At 51.3% G+C, this 20,598-nt stretch overlaps 7 protein-coding genes across 7 annotated transcripts; 5 read left to right on the top strand and 2 right to left on the bottom strand.

Moving 5' to 3' along the window:
• Positions 1-734: 734 nt before the first annotated feature.
• On the top strand, positions 735-2,856 carry AtWU_05873 (serine/threonine-protein kinase; the record flags this gene model as incomplete). The annotated part of the gene is made up of 5 exons (XM_035500983.1): positions 735-756; positions 836-979; positions 1,036-2,187; positions 2,237-2,601; positions 2,659-2,856. 5 exons carry the CDS (start codon positions 735-737, stop codon positions 2,854-2,856), a joined length of 1,881 nt encoding a protein of 626 aa, XP_035356876.1.
• Positions 2,857-4,077: 1,221 nt separating this feature from the next.
• Positions 4,078-7,028, bottom strand: AtWU_05872 (coatomer subunit beta'; the record flags this gene model as incomplete). The annotated part of the gene is made up of 6 exons (XM_035500982.1): positions 4,078-5,292; positions 5,348-6,616; positions 6,674-6,705; positions 6,764-6,785; positions 6,835-6,897; positions 7,011-7,028. 6 exons carry the CDS (start codon positions 7,026-7,028, stop codon positions 4,078-4,080), a joined length of 2,619 nt encoding a protein of 872 aa, XP_035356875.1.
• A 689-nt stretch (positions 7,029-7,717) lies between these two features.
• AtWU_05871 (complex I NDUFA5 subunit family protein) lies at positions 7,718-8,551 on the bottom strand (the record flags this gene model as incomplete). Its single annotated transcript, XM_035500981.1, has 3 exons — positions 7,718-7,784; positions 7,843-7,947; positions 8,010-8,551. The coding sequence occupies 3 exons, from the start codon at positions 8,549-8,551 to the stop codon at positions 7,718-7,720; spliced, it is 714 nt and encodes a 237-aa protein (XP_035356874.1).
• Positions 8,552-9,107: 556 nt separating this feature from the next.
• Positions 9,108-11,497, top strand: AtWU_05870 (putative disulfide isomerase; the record flags this gene model as incomplete). The annotated part of the gene is made up of 4 exons (XM_035500980.1): positions 9,108-9,328; positions 9,390-9,471; positions 9,541-11,070; positions 11,135-11,497. The coding sequence occupies 4 exons, from the start codon at positions 9,108-9,110 to the stop codon at positions 11,495-11,497; spliced, it is 2,196 nt and encodes a 731-aa protein (XP_035356873.1).
• A 571-nt stretch (positions 11,498-12,068) lies between these two features.
• AtWU_05869 (cytochrome b-c1 complex subunit 10) lies at positions 12,069-12,941 on the top strand (the record flags this gene model as incomplete). The annotated part of the gene is made up of 5 exons (XM_035500979.1): positions 12,069-12,071; positions 12,251-12,321; positions 12,577-12,630; positions 12,711-12,858; positions 12,933-12,941. 5 exons carry the CDS (start codon positions 12,069-12,071, stop codon positions 12,939-12,941), a joined length of 285 nt encoding a protein of 94 aa, XP_035356872.1.
• A 1,754-nt stretch (positions 12,942-14,695) lies between these two features.
• On the top strand, positions 14,696-16,493 carry AtWU_05868 (amino acid permease; the record flags this gene model as incomplete). The annotated part of the gene is made up of 3 exons (XM_035500978.1): positions 14,696-14,951; positions 15,003-15,114; positions 15,167-16,493. 3 exons carry the CDS (start codon positions 14,696-14,698, stop codon positions 16,491-16,493), a joined length of 1,695 nt encoding a protein of 564 aa, XP_035356871.1.
• Positions 16,494-17,091: 598 nt separating this feature from the next.
• On the top strand, positions 17,092-18,296 carry AtWU_05867 (glyoxalase-like domain family protein; the record flags this gene model as incomplete). The annotated part of the gene is made up of 2 exons (XM_035500977.1): positions 17,092-17,268; positions 17,337-18,296. 2 exons carry the CDS (start codon positions 17,092-17,094, stop codon positions 18,294-18,296), a joined length of 1,137 nt encoding a protein of 378 aa, XP_035356870.1.
• Positions 18,297-20,598: the final 2,302 nt, after the last annotated feature.

Raw genomic sequence — 20,598 nt, 5'->3', positions numbered from 1 at the left:
ATGCACCGCCTCAGGGTGACAAAGATTCATGCCCCAGGCACACATTCAGGCAACGGGGTTCCTGGACCAATGAAGGACGGAGTGGCGGCGACTTATTCTATTCAGAGTTCAGCCTCGCTCAGTCCCTTTCCCACCTTCATTCATTCACCCCCTCTTCCCTTTCCCCCCCCCCTCCTACTCCTCCTCCCCCCATTTCCCAATTCTTTCCCCCCCAATTCGCCTTATCAACTGTCTCTCCCTAAAAAAGTCACTTCCCGGGTCGATCCTCCTTCTCGTCGTTCCATCGTGTCCCCGACCCTGGTTCTACTTCCATCATCATTTCGTTTGTTCTTCAAGCGTCTTGTACAGTTTGCGGGTGTTCCCCTGTTCCCGCCCCGATCGGTGGTTCCTGAAACTACTACTACTACTTACTTACCCTCGCCCTCCTCATTCCTCTCTCCCTCCCTCTCTTCTCCTCCCTCTTTTTCCTGTGTCGCTGACTGACCGCTGTGGCTGTGGCGGTTCTGCATATTATCACTGCACTTGACTGGTCTGGCTCGTTCTGCCCTTCTTCTCTGCCAGGCCTCCGACCCAGTTGTTGGCCTCCTATTCCTCTCTCCTTTTCCTCTTCCTTAAAACCGTCGGAAGACTGTTCAAATTGATCCTCTCTTTTCCTGTTCCCTTCCTCTCCCTCTTCTCCCTTTCTTCAAACATATACACACCCTGGATTCGCTTGCTAGAACATCCCTATGACAATGTCGTGGAAACTCACTAGAAGTATGTGCAATGTTTATGCCCGGTTGTGTTTCCTTTGTCCCGCCATATCGGATGCTAATGAATTAATTCCCTCATACAGAATTAAAGGAGACGCACTTGGCTCCTTTGACCCAAACATTCACCCGATCCTCCTCCACATCCACCATCAAAGGTGATTCTGGCGAAGAGACCCCCGTTGTTTCGCAAACTCCCAGTATCTCCACAACAAACTCCAATGGAATCAGTATGTTGTTACTATTCTCTTCAATTCTCTGCCGACCGTCTAACACTTTCTTAAAGATGCCTCGGAGTCGCTCGTCTCCCCGCCCGTGGCCCCTGTCAAGCCCGGAATCCTGATCGTCACCCTCCACGAAGGTCGAGGCTTCTCTCTTTCCCCCCACTACCAACAGATCTTCAACTCCCATTTCCAGAGCAGCGGTTCCTATGGCATGCGTCCAAGCTCTTCCTCATCCCACTCTGCACACGGACAGGCCGCCTCCTACGTTCCTAGCGGTCGCCCGCAATCCACCAGCGGAGGTATCAATGCCGCTCCGACTTCCCACGGTCGCTATTCGACCAAGTACCTCCCCTATGCCCTTCTGGATTTCGAAAAGAACCAAGTCTTCGTCGACGCCGTTTCTGGTTCCCCCGAAAACCCCCTGTGGGCTGGAGACAACACGGCTTATAAGTTTGATGTGTCGCGCAAGACGGAATTGAACGTTCAGTTGTATTTGCGCAACCCCACGGCTCGTCCTGGCGCTGGTCGCAGCGAGGATATCTTCCTCGGCGCCGTCAAGGTACATCCTCGTTTCGAAGAGGCTCAGCCCCATGCGGAAGACCCCAAGTCCAAGAAGACGCCGCAGGAGCGCCAGCTGGGCCAGCTGGGCGCCGAATGGCTGGATATGCAGTTCGGCACCGGTTCCATCAAGATTGGTGTCTCCTTCGTCGAGAACAAGCAGCGCAGCATGAAGCTGGAAGACTTCGAGTTGCTGAAGGTTGTGGGTAAGGGTAGTTTCGGCAAGGTCATGCAGGTCATGAAGAAGGATACGGGTCGGATTTACGCCCTCAAGACTATCCGCAAGGCGCACATCATCTCACGGTCGGAAGTCACCCACACCCTCGCCGAAAGATCCGTGCTCTCTCAAATCAACAACCCCTTCATCGTCCCTCTCAAGTTCTCCTTCCAGTCTCCGGAGAAGCTGTACCTCGTCCTTGCTTTCGTCAACGGCGGTGAGCTGTTCCATCACCTTCAGCGTGAGCAGCGCTTCGATATCAACCGGGCCCGTTTTTACACTGCCGAGCTGCTCTGTGCGCTGGAGTGCCTGCACGGTTTCAAGGTCATCTACCGTGATCTCAAGCCTGAAAACATTCTTCTGGATTACACTGGCCACATTGCTCTGTGCGACTTTGGTCTGTGCAAGTTGGACATGAAGGATGAGGATCGCACAAACAGTAAGATTACCCCTGCTTCCAACCTGAATTCGTCTAACTTTCTACACAGCGTTCTGTGGTACCCCTGAATACCTCGCACCCGAGCTTTTGCTTGGAAACGGATACACAAAGACCGTTGACTGGTGGACGCTGGGTGTCCTCCTTTACGAGATGTTGACGGGTCTTCCCCCCTTCTACGACGAAAACACCAACGATATGTATCGCAAGATCCTTCAGGAGCCCCTGACTTTCCCCAGCACGGACATTGTTCCTCCGGCCGCTCGGGATCTGCTGAGCCGACTGCTTGATCGCGATCCTCAACGTCGGTTGGGAGCTAACGGCGCAGCGGAGATTAAGTCGCACCACTTCTTCGCTAACATCGATTGGCGCAAGCTTCTCCAGCGGAAGTACGAGCCCAGCTTCCGTCCGAACGTGGTATGTAACTCTTTGATGTGGCTAGCGTATTACGGTGATGATGACTAACCTTTGCAGATGGGCGCTCGCGATATCACCAACTTCGACCGGGAGTTCACCTCCGAAGCACCGCAAGATTCGTATGTGGACGGCCCCATGCTGTCACAGACTATGCAGCAACAATTCGAAGGCTGGTCTTACAACCGCCCGGTTGCCGGTCTCGGCGACGCCGGTGGCAGTGTCAAGGATCCCTCTTTTGGTAGCATCACCGAGTAAAAAGCTGATATATCATCAATCGACTCACTTGAACACCATACGTCCCTTCAAGACATAAAGGGAAATTGTTTGAGACAATTCCTTGCTTTTTCACCTTTACTCGTGCATATTCTCTGCATAGCTCGAGCACTTGCTTCACTGCTGGTTCTCCCTGTTTTCCCCCTTAGCACAAGTGGTATATGGTAACTTTCTGTTGGAATCCATTCTCTGTGGCGGTGATCTCGGCTGAGCGCTTGTGTTTTTCTATCCTGGTTTGCATTCAAGATACAATTGAGGCGGGTCCCTTTCGTGCATTTCTCATTTACTGTCATTATCACACCTCTTTTGACTGCCGCATCATTTCACAAATTTGTCTCGGGCTTGCGTCAGTGATTTGCTTCCATTTTCGAACAACAGGCGGACGGCACAGGTAAAGCGAAAAGCTCCCACATTTTAGCCCTCTGCACAGGGCCTCTGTATGTCTGATGAACCGACCTCGTTCTGTTTCAGATCTGCTGGTCTGATCCTTTGTTGCTCCAGCGGAACACGGATCGCTCCTGGGGAAGCCAAATCCATTTGGGATCGATCTACATATGAAAGTACACATTTGAGCGGTCCTCAATTTAGACCATTTAGCTGTTCCTTCTCATGTTATTGTCGAAAATTTTGTCTGGGTTCTGCTCTCTTTGCGCGCTGGGATGGGCTAAACCAGTTGAGGGTAAGGGTGTTTGTTGATTTGACATGGCTGGCTCATAGACAATGGGATTACTATCTACAAATGAATCTCGTCACACAAACAAATATAGTGTGGTAGCTTATACATCGTACGGTCCGAATCTCACCATGTGCAGAAAAAGGGGACACAATATTATGATCATCACTTCAAATCGTTAGAACAAGGGGTGATAGGTACAGGTAGTAGAATGGAGAACTGAACCGAAGAAACATACAATGTTCAAATATAAAAGAGAAAAAAGGATGAACATAAGATTGAATCATGACGATAAACCAAGCAGATGTAAGAAAATAAAGACAAAACATGGTTCTAGAAGGATGAATAAAGTTATGTAAAAAATGAGCAAGCAAGCTAGATAAGAGTAAGTAGGAGGGTTGTCAACGGTACATGGAAATAATTTTTCCTCTTCTCACTTCTCTTCTTCCCACTCCTGCGGAAATTAAAGGAAAAGCCTCACACACACGCTCTCTCCTAATCCTTCCCCCACCTTATACAACCATCGTCAATCATGCCTCAGTTTCTTCTTCTTCGGCCTCTTCCTCTTCGGCCTCGGCTTCGGCTTCGGCTTGAGCTTCCACCTCGGGCTCACCGTTACCTGCCGACACGGCATTGCCGTCCTCGTCGGCGTGCACGTCGATCAGAGACTCTGAGGACGGGGGCTCAGGAACAACTCCCTCCTTCTCTAGACGGAGGTACTCGTCCCACTCCGGGAAGAGGTCATCGTCCGCGGCCAGGTCAGGGCAGCCTGGGGGGATACCGATGAGACGGGCGATCTTGGTCTTGCCGGAGCCCTCAAGAGACTCTTTCCATTGTGCGACGAGAGCAGGGGCACGGGAAGGCTTGTAGGTCTGTGCGAAGAGAACGGATTCGGCCAGACGGTTGGTACGCACCAGGAGGTCGATGCAGCCGTCAACGTCGCCGAGGGACCAGAAGGTAGAGAAGGCGACGTTGTGGAGGCCAGCTTCCGAGGCTTGCTCAGCCAGCTGACGGAGACCGTCCTTGTTGCCACTGGCAGTGTGCAGAAGGAGGAGAGAGCCGACGTCCTTGGCGTTGGTGAAGCATTCTTGGGCCAAGGCCAGGTTCCATCCTGCCAAGGCGGCATCTCCGACCGTCTTCCACTTGTGCTCGTTGTTGGCTTCACGGGCAATTTCCAGGGCGATGTCGAGGTTGCTGAGCCCGAGTGCCAGCTCGAACCGGTGCTCTTGGTCGGTTGCGACTTCAAGGGCCATTTCCTTGTAGCCTTGGCCTTCGAGGAATCGTGCAACCTTGTTCATCTGGTCCTGGGGAACGTCCTTGAGCAGCTCAGCTGCCATGTCCATATCACCACGCAGCACCACGGTCTGGTACTCGACCATGCTGAGGGAGAGACCGAAGGAGACGACGTTGACGTCCTTGTCGGCGAGGTACACTCTGCCATCGCGGGGCAGGTAGCCCAGAACGTACATGCCCTGGTCAAAGTGAGAGATGGTGTAGGTCTGGTCACCGACCAGGTAGTTTAGGCGATTCGTCGAATTCGTGTAGATGAAGCAGTCTCCAACCCATTGACCTGTGCGGACGGACTCGTTGATGTCGGTCACAACTTCGAAAGCGGACTCCACTCCATCCTCGTCGGCTTCACCGGCGTTCAGACCGTTGACGTAGTTCTCCCTAGAGAAGCGGAGGACGTAGAAAGTATCCTCGCAAGCAAGGGTCACCAGCTCGCCAGACTCGGACCAGTAGACCTATTTGAGGTGTGAGTGAAAGGTCGTCTAGATTTCTTCGTTGGTGGGTACTTACAGCCTTGGGGTCGACTTCGATGCGGCGGACCAAGTTACCCGTCTCCCAGTCGAACATGCCAATACCTCCTTGTCCCTTAACACCAAGAAGCACACCATCGGTGAGACCCTCAGCCTGGAAGCCCACGTCCAGACCACCACTGACTTCCTTGAAGTTCTTGAAGATCTTGACGCTGGTCGTGGACTCCCGGATAGCGTAATCGTTGCTGTTGTCCTTAGAGCCCCATGCGAAGTCCAAGGCCTGTCCAAAAGCCTTGTTTCGCCAGGCAAGGGCAGTGTAGATGATGTACTCACCATCACCGCATACCGAAACGAAACGGCCGTTGGGGGAATGAGACAGCGTCTGGGGATAGACCTCACAAGATCCCAGCTCCTTAGTGGGAAGAGACAGTGGTGCGCCGTCCTTGATGCTAGCATCACCACCCTTGATGACAGTAGAAACGACCTCGTTGTGCCTAGCCCAGATGATCTTTCCGGAGCCGTCCATGGAAACCGCCGGCTCCTCTCTGCCCATCTTCACAACTACCGCACCGTCGTCGAAACCCATCGCAACACCCTGTCTGCCACGCTGGTAAGCGATACACCAGGCACGCTCCAAGCCATAGCTTAGCGACTGCTCCAGCCTGTATGTGTTCGCATGCCAGAGCTTGATAGTGCCATCCTCCGATCCGGAAATGATAACCGGCAACTCCGGGTGGTAGCAGGCAAACGAAACGTTACTTGTGTGTCCTTCCAGGGTTGCAATGAGCGCCTTCGTCGTGTAATCCCAGATCTTGACAGTCCTGTCATCTGATGTCGTAAGAAGGTATGGCTTGTCCGCTTGAGGGTAGTAATCGACATGGTTGACACCCTTGGTTTCATGGGCTTCCAGGGTGAAGTTGGCGTGAGGCGAGCCAAGGCTCCAGATCTTGACGGTACGGTCCAAACAAGCGGAGGCGAAGGTGTTCGTATCCTTGGGGTTGATAGCAAGCCCCATCACGTAGTGGCTATGGCCCTCGTACACCTGGACACACTTCCAGCCCCTCTCCCAGTCCCAGAGCTTGATCGTCATATCATCAGACGCCGTAAGAACAAAAGGCTGGGTAGGGTGAACTGCGATGGAACGAATGTAATCCGGATGCGCCTCAAACGAGGCAATCTTCTCGGAGGTGTTGTAGTTGTAGACGCGAAGTTGGAAGTCATCGGAACCGCAGACAATCCAGTTCTTGCGAGCGATGAATCGACCGGCTCGTACAGGGACATCAGTGAGTTCGAAGGTTTTGATAATCGACTAGATAGTCCAGCAATCAGCAGTGCATCATAGCAACTCCTTGTCTGCACAACTCACCTGAGTCTCGTAAGACCAGATGTATACATGGCCTATGTCGAATTAGCACATCACATTCGATGATTCCCTCCACTCGCTACCGTCACGCACCGCTATATAACGTTGTGAGGATCTGAAAGCCATTAGTATTGATCGACGGATTGCAGCGATTGAGTACTCACCCATGGCTCTGTGGGATGGAAGTCAATGCCCTTCACCCGCTCGGAGCGGGCGAACAGCTGTCTCTGTTAGGCCACAACAGTCAGCATCCGTATAATTGTTTCCCAAGATTATATCCTCTGCACGCCACGGCCTCTTATTGAACCAAGGGCTTTAGACCCCGCATTATAGCCCGTACCTTGACATCCAATTTCATGTTGTGTGGGGAAGGAGAGTCGCGACTATGTGCGGCGTCGGAGAACGGCCTGAGAGAAGGAGGGGAAACCAGGCCACGAGCCGCTCAAACAGCCAGCCCGTCTATGCAAAGGAGTCCCGAGAAGCAGGTAGATGAGAGCGCAAAGAAAGAAGGAAAGTCCCCGACCGGAATGGCCAGCAAGGTCAACGAAGATGTTCAGGGACTGGCAGCGATGTGTCCACAAGGAGACGGAATCCCGCCAGCTATCTGGAACCGGCTAGCCATATGGGGCTCACCGCCTACGGTTTGTGATTCCATCTGAGCATCAAACATCAACCCTGCATCACTTGAAGATATAGATGCTTGTGGATGCCTTTCAGATTGTAAATTATTTGGGAAGGGAATTCCCGTGTGCAGATGCGACCATTCTAAGCATCCGTGGGGGTTAAATGCAGTAGTCATCAACTAGAGCAATGAACTATACACATCACACGCATCACTTGCACCAGCTCCCCTAGTTTCTTTTCTCCAAGGGGATATTGGTAACCAGATATAAGGGCATTTATCACCACTATGAAAGTAACCCCTTGAAAAAGAAATTGGCCTGGCATTGGCATCGAATTTTGTTTCACACAACCATAAGATAATAATTACAAGCAGATGGGGAATCTAGTTTCGGATCCTCCATTCATGAGAAAACCATTCTATGCTTACTCGGTCTTGCGCTCAAAGTAAGACCACTGGCCGGGTCTGGGCTTCTCGGAAAGCTCCTCCCAACTAAGCTGACGTTAGCATATTTGGCTTGAATCGAGAACTTGTCGATCGGTCAACTTACGCGGAAGTCTTGTACAGCTCGTCAACAACCTTCAACTCGCCCTCGGCAACCTCAATGACCTCCTCAATCAGACCGGCGCCAATCTGTCTCTCAATCTCGGCAATCCTAGAAGAATTGGTCAGCATCTCCACGGAACGGTATCATAGCTCAGAGATTATGCCACATACTGCTCAGCCTCCAGGGCGGGCTCGTTCTCCCACTTCATCTGTGCGGTGTAGAAGTCCGATTCGGCAGTGGGCTTGGTAGAGTCCTCAATGGCCTGGTGCCACCGTGCTTCTTCCTCTGCCGTACGAGCGGGGCCCTCGGTAGTAGGTTCGATGCTCTCTCCATCCCATTCCTGACCACGGGGGTTGTCGGTACCGTCGTCACGCTGCCAGGCGGCATATGTACCGTCAGGACGGCGAAGAGAGGCGAAGCGCTCGGGCTCTTCAGCCACGGCCTTCTTCACACGCTCCAACCAAGCATCGAATCCGGGCGGCTTCGTGGACTCGACGATCTGCAGGCGGTGGCGGGTCAATGCTTCGGTAGACTGGCGGTAGACGGAGGACTCGGGGAAGGCCTTCAGCTTGTCCAGGGTGGACTTGTAGAGGAAGATCAAGGTCGGGCGAGGGCTAGGGTGAGTGACGAGGCCGGTCAAGCCGGTAGGAGCGAAAGGCTCCAAGTAGCGAGCGGGCTTGACGCCGGCGAGCAACCGGAATGTAGACCTCATTATGACTGGAGGTTGTGTAATTGGGTATAAGGGTCGGGTGGTGACAGACCCAATGGCAGACGATAAGCGGGAATAGCGGCGCTGTCAGTCGTCAAGATACCACACTGGATCGGGATCGATGCGCGAAGGGTTGAGGTCCCGTGTCGGGGCGCGGAGAAACCGTGGCGCCGGGGGGACATTCTCCCTCAGTCTCTCCCTGCGGCTCTCGTGAGCACCTCACTTGGTCGGCTTATCGCTTTCTCTTGTAGGAGTGTTCTTCCTGCATTCTTTCTCTCAAAGAGCCTGCGGATCGCCTCCGCAGTAGTCTCTGAGCCTAGCTCATCTTTTTTCTTCTTCTTTTCCTCAGCATTTGTCTTGCTGATATCTCTTTCGCCCCCTCCAACAAGGGGTACATTCAAGCGTGTCCCTTAGCGATTCTAGACCGTCGTTAGTTCAATGTGCCACCTGTGACGCCCCGTCCTGACTTCTTCCACTACTCCTTCGACCCCCGAAATTCGAACCGTCCCTCTTTATTCAGTCACACTTCTAAGGTCAAGGACCTTACGCTACAGCCAGCATGAGGGTCTCTTTGCTGGCGTGGTCCCTACTCTCTCTTTTCTCGATTCCCGCCTTAGCCGCCCCCTCCGATAATGTCTCTCCTAGCCATCACCTCGTAAAGAGAGGCGACTCCGACGTGAAGTCGGAGGGCCAGTCGACTACCTTCAATGGTATCGAGGTCCCGCCTATGAAGGCTTTGACTCCTGACAACTTCGATGACACGATCAAGGACGGCTACTGGTATGTTGTCTCTTCATTCTACATCTACCGTTGGTCCTCCAGAAAGCTGACAAGAACCTAGGTTCGTCAAGCAATACTCTCCGTCCTGCCCACACTGCCAGAAGATTGCCCCTGCATGGCAGACGCTCTATGAATTCTACTATGTGAGTCAATCTCTCGCGCATTGAGTCAACATCGCTCCTTACCAGCAGCATCCACTAATGTCCCACTAGACATCCGATCCTTTGTCCTCGTCGTCTTCCAAGTCATCCAACACCGATTTGCTGAACTCATTCCATGGCTTCTACAACTTCCATTTTGCCGAGATGAACTGTCTCGCGCATGGCGATCTTTGCCGGAAACTCGACGTCAAATACTTCCCCACCTTCGCGCTGTACCACAATGGTGAACTGGTTGAACAGTACACTGGAAAGAAGAGTATGGAGGGGATTAGCGAGTTCGTTGAGGAGAAGCTGGAACAGATCAAGCCTGGTTCTCGGCCTGCCCAGGGTCTCCACCTCCCCAAGCCTGGCGACAAGGGAGTGGATACTCAGGCTCAGCCCGAGGCGCCCGTCGCCAAAGATAAGGATCGTGAGGCGGGCACCAAGGCTGGCGAAAAGCACAACGAGCAGGCTGCACAGCTGGCCGAGGACGAGACACCCGCAGACAAGATGTCGTCCAAGTCCAAGCCTAAGCCCAAGCCGGCCCCAGCAAACCCCCAGGGTATCTCTGTCCCTCTCACCGCGGAGAGCTTCCAGAAGCTGGTCACCACCACTCAGGATCCTTGGTTCATCAAGTTCTACGCACCATGGTGCCACCACTGTCAAGCATTGGCTCCCAACTGGAGGGAAATGGCAAAGGAGATGCAGGGTGTTCTCAACGTGGGCGAAGTGAACTGCGATGCGGAATCCCGACTTTGCAAAGATGCCCGTGTCAGCGCCTTCCCGACGATGTATTTCTTCCGCGGCGGTGAGAGGGTTGAGTATACCGGTCTCCGTGGCCTCGGAGATTTGGTCAGCTACGCCAAGAAGGCTGTTGATGTTGGATCCGGTGTACAGGATGTCGATGCCACCACCTTCAAGGAGTTGGAGGAGAAGGAGGACGTCATCTTCCTGTACTTCTATGACCATGCGACCACCTCGGAAGATTTCGAAGCTCTCGAGCGCCTGACTCTTAGTTTGGTCGGCCATGCCCGGCTTGTCAAGACGAACAGCGCTGCTCTTGCGGAACGGTTCAAGATCTCGACCTGGCCACGCCTCCTTGTGTCCCGCGACGGTCGCCCCAGCTACTACAATGCGCTTGCTCCTAAGGATATGCGGGACTTCCGCCAGATTCTCAATTGGATGCGCACTGTGTGGCTGCCCATTGTTCCTGAGCTCACCGCCTCAAACGCACGGGAGATCATGGACGGCAAGTATGTGGTCCTTGGCATCCTGAGCCGGAAGCACTCGGACGAGTTCCTTCAATCGAAGCGAGAGCTCAAGAATGCCGCCCTTGAGTGGATGGACAAGCAGACGCAGTTGTTCCAGTTGGAGCGTGCTGAGCTGCGTGACGCTAAGCAGCTGCGGATCGAGGAAGCGGAAGACCGTAACGACCAGCGTGCCTTGCGGGCCGCCAAGAACATGCGCATTACCATCCGCGAAGATGACAAAAAGCAAGTCGGTTTCGCTTGGATTGATGGCGATTTCTGGGAACGGTGGTTGAGAACCACATACGGCATCGACGTCGAGAACGGTGAACGCGTGGTCATCAATGACCAGGATGTAAGTTACCACAACAGAATAGTTAATCATCTGCTAGGACTTGAAGCTGACTTTTTTTTTCCAGAACCGGCGCTACTGGGATACGTCTTCTAGCGGAGCTTCTATCATGGCTTCCCGGACCTCCATCCTTGAGACCATCCCCTTGGTCATCGCCAACCCACCGAAACTTACGCCCAAGTCCACAGTCGGTACCTTTGAGTCTGTCTTCTTCTTCACTCGGACTTTCATCAGCGGTCACCCGATCCTCTTCTTTATCATCCTGACGCTTTCGGTGGCTGGTGCTACAATTGTAGCCCGGGGAAGGAGTCTCAGACGCGGGGCTCGTGGCGGAATACTCGGGGTTACTGGTAACACCGGTGGTGGTTTCTTCAACCTTGATGGAAAGGAAGGTCTTCTGAACGGTGGATCGACCGGCAAGGTTGATTGAATCCATAATATGGGCATTGTACAGTTACTTCTTTTATACCTTTTACCACGCCCTAATTTCGTGTCTATTTTGGACGTTTACCGGGTTGCTATATGTTTACCAGGATCTCTGGGTTCTTCATATTGACGATTCTACTCTTATACTTTTGTCTGTTGTTTTGTCCCGAATGGTGTTAGAATATGGCGCTACTGTTGTACACAAATTCTTTTTAAAACTTTCCCTGTCTTCTAGTTGGCCATACACAAACGAAAAAGTGTGCATAAGGTCTTCTGAATGAACTTTTCAACGGATGCTATGCTGCAGTAGAGGCCGAATGCTTCGACTCTCGCATTACAATTGTAGACATAAATGGTGGCATGAGCAGTGGAAATGCGCGGCCTCTGATTTGACCAATCAGAATGTCACGTGAATTTCAATTGCCGGTCGCTGATTGGCTATAGGCAGCCGCAAGCACTCAACGTCGCGGAGTCTCCCGGTTTTCGTCGACAGCCTCAGACTTCAAGTGCAGCTGCCGTCATCCTTTGCTGGAGCAATTGTCGTTGCCGGACGTGCTTCTTTAGACCCAGTCAATATGGTATGTACTTCCCCAGAGATTCTTCGTGTGGCCTTCATCCTACCAGTGTTCTGTCGGGTTCTTTGAGCTTGCCCACTGTTCAACTGCGTCGGGAGCCGTTATCCATGTTACTATGATAGCGACTTGAACCCTGTTTGGGCACAAGTGAACCAGTGCTGATCTCGTCTTCTCGCCGATAGGTTTTCTCTCAGACTCTCCGCCGCGCCGCCGCCCAGAGCGCCGGTGCCTACCGCTCCCCTTTCGCTCCCAAGTGAGAACCCCCGGTATCCCATCTTCGGTCGACATACGGAATACACAAGGTGTTCATGCTGGCTTGGGTTGGGTCGATGAGGCAGGGACCCTGCTGCTAGCTCTGGGTACTGCGGGTTGCCTTTGGCAAAACTATCCATACTGCTGCCATACCCTCCCTGCCTCTGACGAGATTACAAGATCCAGCTAGAGAGACACCAATCCAGCCGGGACTGCAAGTGGTATATGGAAGCGACGCACTGACTGTGTGGAATAGGTACCACACTCCCCTTCACTTCCACGGCCTCACCACCGGCCTGGCTACTAAGTAGTAAGTTCCCCCTTAGGTTCCAAGACTACCCCTCGTCTTTGGCTTCCTGGCAGGCCAGCTTACACGTTGGGCACATCTAGCGCTACCATCGCTGGCACCTTCGGTGTTGCCGCCGGTACCTTCGCTCTCTTCTTCTTCGGCGAGATCCCCCGTGTTCGCCGCGACATCCTCCAGAAGGTTCCTTTCCTCGATGAGTACTTCGACCGCACGATCGCTCCCGAGGACAACGTAAGTGCCTTTCCCTCATACCGCTCCAGCGGCACCAGCAACTGGGATTGAGAGCTATGCTAACAATCGTCTAGCCCTTCTAAATTGGTGCCGTATGGGATATGCTTTTCCGACCATCTATAAGAACCCACCCAGCGTGGATATGCTACCTAGCGGATGGATGGTGAAGAAAAGAGGGTGCTGTACGTGTAGAATAGCGATGAGTTTCTGATAGCACATAGACACTGGCTGCTTCATTTATTCTTCCAGTAACATTAAGACGCACTCTCTGTCTGTGTCTGCGTCAGACTGCCAATGGCTTTTCAGGAGCTCATGCATGCCTTGTAGCCTCAGGCTCTGGACATATCTCCCGCCCCAGACACATATCGTTTTCTTTCATTAGGCTTCTTTCTCTAGTTGTCCCCCCCCAAACCAAAGCGTTGGTACTTACGTCTACACATGCACAATTTGGGCCTATGGTCTGAGCTTAAACATTAGCCTCAAGAGTTTCGTCACTGGACCAGTCAGAGCTAGTCATTCTATTCTGGCGCCGGACTACAGGAACGCATTACAACACCGTTCGAGTGCTGCGCAGCGCAGTCTCAGGTCGACTATCGCTGATAAACTCCAAATAGTCACAATTTCAGTTCCTCAAACCACCATGGACCTTCGCGAAAATGTATGAACAATGTGGCTTGAAAGGATTTGGAGGCTGCCTTTCGCGAGAACTCCTTGGATGAAAGACCAGTGAGGAGACTGGTATCAAATGCAAGGTAATAGTGGCTCCCGCGGTGTCCATGCAAGTTGTATGCGGGGGCTGATACAGGAGTCTATGTTTCGTCTAGGGACCACCGACTAATACGCACTATGTAGACACACTATAGCTACGGTGAGACGCTGAAAATGAACGAAAATAACCCCGCTACTCTCATAAAGGCAGGTATAGCCTGCCAAATCAGTGGAGAGCGACTCGTTTAATACCAGCCAATTGTTTCTTACATTGACAGGTCATAAATTCAGCCAGCTCCAGATGCTGCCGTCCGTCTTATCATCGACCCGTTAGAAACACTTTGATATTCGTTCGATGCTTATCATCCGGCAGTCAAAGCACCCAATAGCCAACCAGTTGCTTCCGATAAGCCCGAGTGGATGGATTCCCCAGCTTCTGGGTCATTGCTTTAGCGTCAAGTTCAAGGGGTTCTCCGAGTTTTGTCTTCGCTCGCGGCGCCTGAAGTTTCCCAGCCAAGTATGGTGCATGCCAAGCTTCAGGTCTCTGACCAGCAAGGAGCTGCATCCTATCTCGTCTCGTCTTTAGCAAGTCATCCTACTCGTTCCTGCTGGTTCACTGCGAGTGATGGTCTTTCCTTCCGGTCATCCAGTGAGATCGTGACCAGCTGCCAAGCGTATCAGCGCTCGATCCCCGCTTCGCTTGCACCCAGCTTCAGAGGTACCTGAGCTCCTTAAGGCGTTTATCGTGTTACGCCAGCATTCCACCTATCTTACTCAAGGCTTTGGCTATCGGTATTAAGACTTTGCAGGACGGGACGTGTCTTGTGCAGATAAGATGGCAGTCTTGATTTCCCGAAAGCCACTCATATATGTACTGGCGCATGACCCTGTCTGTCCCGCAGCCACTCTATGACTTATTTTCTAATCACCTGTGTCTTCCATACTTATACTGCTTGACATTTGTCTGAGAAGAACAAATGAAAGTTTGAGTCTAAGCTAGCAAACGCCGCATCTTTGCGTTGCTTGCTTTTTCTTCCGTCCACGTTACTTCCTGCCCCGCCGTTCCCACTCCCCAGCAGCAGCTTACTGTATACACATCACCTCTTTTTATATAAATGATTCATCCATAATGTCTGGTACGAGCAGCCATAAGGCTGTCTCCAAGGGAGCAGTGTTCGCGGATGTCGACCATGACCCCGTCACGACCATTCTGCCTCAGGGCGACGTCCCTTATACCGATCATGCGATGGATGCGGACGAGAGGGTCATCGTGGCCCTGGGGTACAAGCAAGAATTCAAACGCGAATTCTCGCTATGGACAACCTTCTGTGTCAGCTTTTCGGTGCTAGGATTGCTTCCATCATTTGCAAGCACGATATACTACGGTAGCTGTTCCTGGATCCATCAATATAATGGGTAGGGCTGACTTTCACAAGGAATGGGCTATGCAGGTACAGCTGGTATGGTCTGGGGCTGGATCATCGCGATGGTTTTCATTCAATGCGTTGCCATGTCTATGGCTGAGCTATGTTCTGCGATGCCCACCAGGTAAGATTCTCTTGAGTTGCGCACTATAGGAGTATAAAACTGACTTTGACAGTGGTGGCCTTTACTACGCCGCAGCGGTCCTTGCGCCTCCAAAGTATGGACCTTTCGCCGCTTGGATCACAGGATGGTCGAACTGGATTGGGCAGATCACCGCAGCACCGTCTGTGGATTACGCGCTTTCTGCAATGATCCTCGCCGCTGCGTCGATACAGAACCCAGACTATGTCCCCACTAACTGGCAAGTTTATCTTCTAACAGTGCTCGTTCTCATAATCCATACGGCCATCAGCAGCATGCCCACTATATGGGTGGCTCGAGTCAATTCCTGGGGCTCAACATTCAACATCATCGCCCTCGTCATTACTCTCATCGCCATCCCTGCTGGGACTACGAATGAGCCCAAGTTCTCCTCGTCCAAGGACGTCTGGGGCACCATCACCAACCTCACCGACTTTCCCGATGGTGTTGCCGTTCTGATGACTTTTGTCGGGGTCATTTGGACCATGTCTGGCTACGACTCGCCCTTCCATCTAAGCGAGGAATGTTCCAATGCCAATGTCGCCTCGCCGCGTGCGATCGTAATGACCTCAGGGGCTGGTGGCTTAATGGGATGGTTCTTGCAGTTAGTCGTCGCTTACACTGTCACCGACATTGATGGAGTCATAAACTCCGACTTGGGCCAGCCCTGGGCCTCGTACTTGCTCCAGGTCGTGCCACGCAAGACTGCCCTGGCCATATTAGCCCTCACCATCATCAGCGGTTTCTCCATGGGTCAAGGCTGCATGGTGGCTGCCTCACGAGTAACCTACGCCTACGCACGAGATGACTGCTTCCCTCTATCCAAATACTGGAAAATGGTCAACACGCGCACCCAAACCCCGGTCAATGCGGTGATCCTCAATGGCGTCCTGGGTATTCTCATGTGTCTGCTGGTTCTAGCCGGCGATGTAGCCATCGGGGCGTTGTTCTCTATTGGCGGCATCGCTCAGTTTGTCGCTTTTGCCATTCCCATCGCGATTCGGGTGTTCTTCGTGGGTCACCGGTTCCGTAAAGGTCCGTGGCATCTGGGCCCCTTTGGGCCCTGGATTGGAGGGATGGGTGTGGCGTTTGTGCTTCTCATGGTGCCCGTGCTGTGTCTGCCCAGTGTCACGGGATCTGATCTGACACCGGATCTAATGAATTGGACGTGTCTGGTCTGGGGAGCGCCAATGCTGGGGGTGACTATCTGGTGGGTTGTGGATGCGCACAAGTGGTTCACGGGACCAAAGGTCAATGTGGAGCACGCAATCCACGCTGCGGATGCGGCTGTTATAGATGGCGTGGGAGCAGATGAAGACGTAGTGCAAGATGATGCGTCGAGCAAGGCATCTGCGAGGTAGTTGCCTCACTACACTGTTCAGGTTACGTTCGTTCTAATGTTTGGCTACAGTCGTCCACAGACGCCGCATACAGTCTTGTAAATAATTCGGCATTGCGTCAATATACTGCTAAATTAGTATTATATCTCTGATCTCGTACGATCTAACGTATCCCCGTCGAAACAATCACCCATTATTTTGGTAAGAGCATTACGTCGACAGAGACAGAAACTTTCCTTGCACTACTCCCTTGAGTAAAGGTTGTTGTTGTTTGTGGTGCAATGGGAGAAGATCGCTGTTCCCTCATATTCAGCAACCAATTCTCTTCTCCACAGCGAGGATCCACCCGCACTTAGGCCATAGAAGCCTCATATAGAAATCAGCCCTATTTATGGACCCTACCAGGGAACTAGTTTGGCTTCCGTGAGGATCTCCAGATATTTGCGGTTGTTACCATAGTCTAGACAGTCTACGAAACAAGGAGCAGGGAAATGCCGACAACTCTTCGACAGAGCAATATAGCTTCAAGTATTTATACCTCAGTGGTTATATCCCACATCCAACATGGCATCTCGAGACTCTCGCTTCTAGTGTACTTTTCACCATCTATAGACTCACCATGTCACACCTCTTACTATTCACATTTCGCAAACTCCTCAACACCTTCATCTATACCGCAAGAAACGATCCACTACTCGCCAACGCCCATGGACTCTTCCAAGAGAGTCCTACCGAACCACCCCAAAATGCTCTAGAATTGACCTTGACCATTCTAGGAATGTCCCTCGACTTCATAGTAAGCAACCTAATCCCCACCCCTCGAAGACGAGCACAACCTAACAAGTACGCCATCACCACATCTAGATCCGCTACATCATCGGCAACCTCGTAATGTCCCTCCTCATCCTCGAGACCATCGACAGCAACCCTCCCAATCCCCACAAGGACAAAGACAAGGACGACAACAAGAAATCACAACCAAAGCCTACCACCCGCAACCTGCGCCAAACCCTCACCACCTTCCACCGCGAAAAGGGACTTATATCCCTCATCAACGGCTTCCATTACACCATCTACTACCATCTAAGATACTTCATAGTAACAGGCATGCTCACATCGCCTATCGCACGCTTCCCTGAACCTCTCGCACACATCATCGCTTCTGTCGCTCTCGCCGAATTCCATTTCTTCCGGACAGCAGGAGCTATCCTCCCTCCCGCTGAGCAGATGCGCTACGTGCCTCTTGGTCTTGATTATTATCGGTGGAATGCTCTTCTATTGCCGACGCTGCTTTATGCCTTAGCTGAGTCGATCATGATGTATGTGCCGGGACTACTTCTTGCTCCTGTTCGATTCGATGGGGTACTGCTGCTGCAGCCGGAGGACTTGACGGATGTTACATCCCTCGTGAGATCTGATATTCTTGTCGCGGGACTTATGCTCGTTGCTCAGGTTGTGGTTTTGTTCCCGGCGTATATTGTGCTTGTTGTGGTGGAGGGGAGCTTGGTGCCGGGGGATTGTGAGACGTTGATACCTTTGCCGGAGGAGGAGGGTGCGCGGGATAAGAAGATGGGGGATGGTGATGATCAGATTGTTTTGTGGAAGGAGAATGAGGATGAGGATGAGGATGAGGAGTACCCAAAGCAGCAAGGCAGGCTCGTCAAAGACCTCTTCAGGTTACCGGGACCGTTGCATGTGCTTGATGTGGTGGAGATGATTAGTGTGAGACAGTTGCTGTATTGTTTGGAGTTGCATGGGAAGATGTGTTTGTGTGTGGTGGGGGTTGCTACGGTGGTGCAGTCGGTGGTGTATTTGGTGTCGTAGGGTTGAATCTGCTAGTCCGGGTTGTCTGTCAATGTTTTATGTATCTGGGTGGGTTATGGTATTGGTATGGTTTCCGGATGCTGAATCTGTGAACAGCATACCCTTTCGACCATTACATGAGTGTTTTCAAGACACAGCAGTATTATGATGTCCCGTGAGAGGGCATGAGGGTACAAAAAGAAGAAGTGTGGTTGAGAGTATAGACAGCGTTATGCATGAAAGATAAAAGGCAGCAGGGATTTTCTTTCCCTTGACTGCGAATTTATGATATATTTTGACCTTCCTAGATATTGGCTATCATTGCTGTGGTGATTTATAAGAAGATGCGTTGCTCTTTCGTACAATAAGACTAGACAATTCTCGTGATTTCCCCCTCTCTCTCTCTTTATCATCAACCATACCTGCAGTACTTTCTATACCCGACCAATCAGGTGAGAAACAGCAGTAGTAGCTAATAAAATCCCAACTGATATCATTAGAGTGATTTATTTATAGGACTAGTGGTAGAAGTGTTGCAGAGCTTTCAGCGGCGTCTAATGATGGTGCTACTATGTCGCTACTAGGCCCTAAGAAAATCAGTATGAACCACATCAAGAGTAATAGGGATACGTTCTAAGTCGCTTTTGATCGAATAATGCAATATAGAAACAATTCCCTCGAGAAGGATCTCATTGTATACTACTATGAGTACTACCAGCAGTTCAATTGCAGTGTGTATATCATCGATAGTATTGAGGTGAAACCCACTCAACCCAAACATGCTATATATAACTTAGTACCAACCACCACCACCATCCAATGAATCCAGCAGAGACAACTACCACTCATACCATTTATCATCTTAACCATAATAATCTATCATCACTATACCATTCAAAATCATCCTTCCCATAACAATCACTCAACCGTGGTATCCAAGTATTTACCCCCCATAGCATCTATCTACTCCGTAATCACACCACACAACACCATACCACACTTAGCAACAGCACCACTTAACCTAAGTTATACTCCATCAGCAAGCATAATCCCTACTGTACTACCTACTTACTTACCCGATCCACACACACATACATACACGCCTGCCGCGCGACCACAGAACCCCATCCATTCATCCATCCGTCCATCTCCACTACGCCTCCCCTCCCCCGATCGAACGAATGACTTTCCTTCCCGTCTTTGTCTCTTGCCCTGCAACCTTTGACGCGGGATTTCGCGGGCGTGCGGGCCAGAGGGTCATTAAATTTCCTGCAGGTACGCAGGTTGCAGTAGTATGTGTCTAGATTGTCTATCTAGTATGTATGGAGTGGATGGATGGATAGGTAGTGGGTAGTAGGGCTGGGATGTATCCATTCAGTTTATCTATCTATCTATTTATCCATCTGTCTGTCTAGTCAAGTCTATGTATCTATTCAATGTGTTTCACTACATGGTGGTTTGTATGTAGTTTCATAGTAGACTGGCTTCATTGGTTAGTTGGTACCTTTGTTGGTATTTATTTAGGTAGGTAGGTACGTAGGTAGTAAGTAGTTGATAGCCCATGATATTTTGTTTTGTTTTTTTTTATCATATTAATTAATTATAAGTTTTTTTTCTATACGTAGACGATAGTCTTCACCGACTTTTTATAACTTATTTTCGAGAGCTGCTATGAAGTAGGCAAGTAGTTGCCTATCGTATCGGCAAAATGTCCCAGTGGTGTGTAAAATTACTGCCGACAAATTTTGTCGAGCATTCTTGGGTCAAATGTCTAGCTAATTCTTCAGCAGCTTGGCTGGTATGCTCTTCCGTCGGATGTTAACCCGTGTTGGGATGGACTTGCTTTGACTATATGGTGTAGCTTGTAACTTTATCTTTGCTTGAGACCCAAAGTCAGCGCCGAGAGAAAAGGAAGAGCACGAGTGTAACTCCGTAGTCAGTAGGTAAAATTGAGTAGCGGGCTGAGGTGGGTTTGGGCTGGGGGGGAAATTGATTGACAGGGGGAAGAAGGAAGAGAGGGGAGGTTGGTGGTGCTTGGCAATCAGTGTCCGTTATTCCGGTGTCCCGCCTGAGGCAGGCCCTCCAACTCGCTAGTTGGTTAGTGGGTTAGTTTGGTTGATTGCCTGGGGCTGACCCTCTTGTTGCGGTATTATTTTGCTTTTTGCATTATCAGCTCTTGTGCCTCGGCAGCCGATGATGATGATATTCTTGTCTGCTGCTGCTGCTGCTGTTGCTAGCGGGTTAACCATGGTGGTAATCATATAATGACAGAATTAATGCTGTAATAATAATAATAATAATCGACATCTAAAGGAAGGATAAT

The sequence above is a fragment of the Aspergillus tubingensis genome, assembly GCF_013340325.1.
Source record: "Aspergillus tubingensis WU-2223L DNA, scaffold_7, whole genome shotgun sequence".
In the NCBI taxonomy this organism is placed as follows: Eukaryota; Fungi; Ascomycota; class Eurotiomycetes; order Eurotiales; family Aspergillaceae; genus Aspergillus; species Aspergillus tubingensis.
The sequence above is the reverse complement of the archived record's forward strand: the minus strand, read 5'-3'. Positions and strand labels throughout refer to the sequence as shown.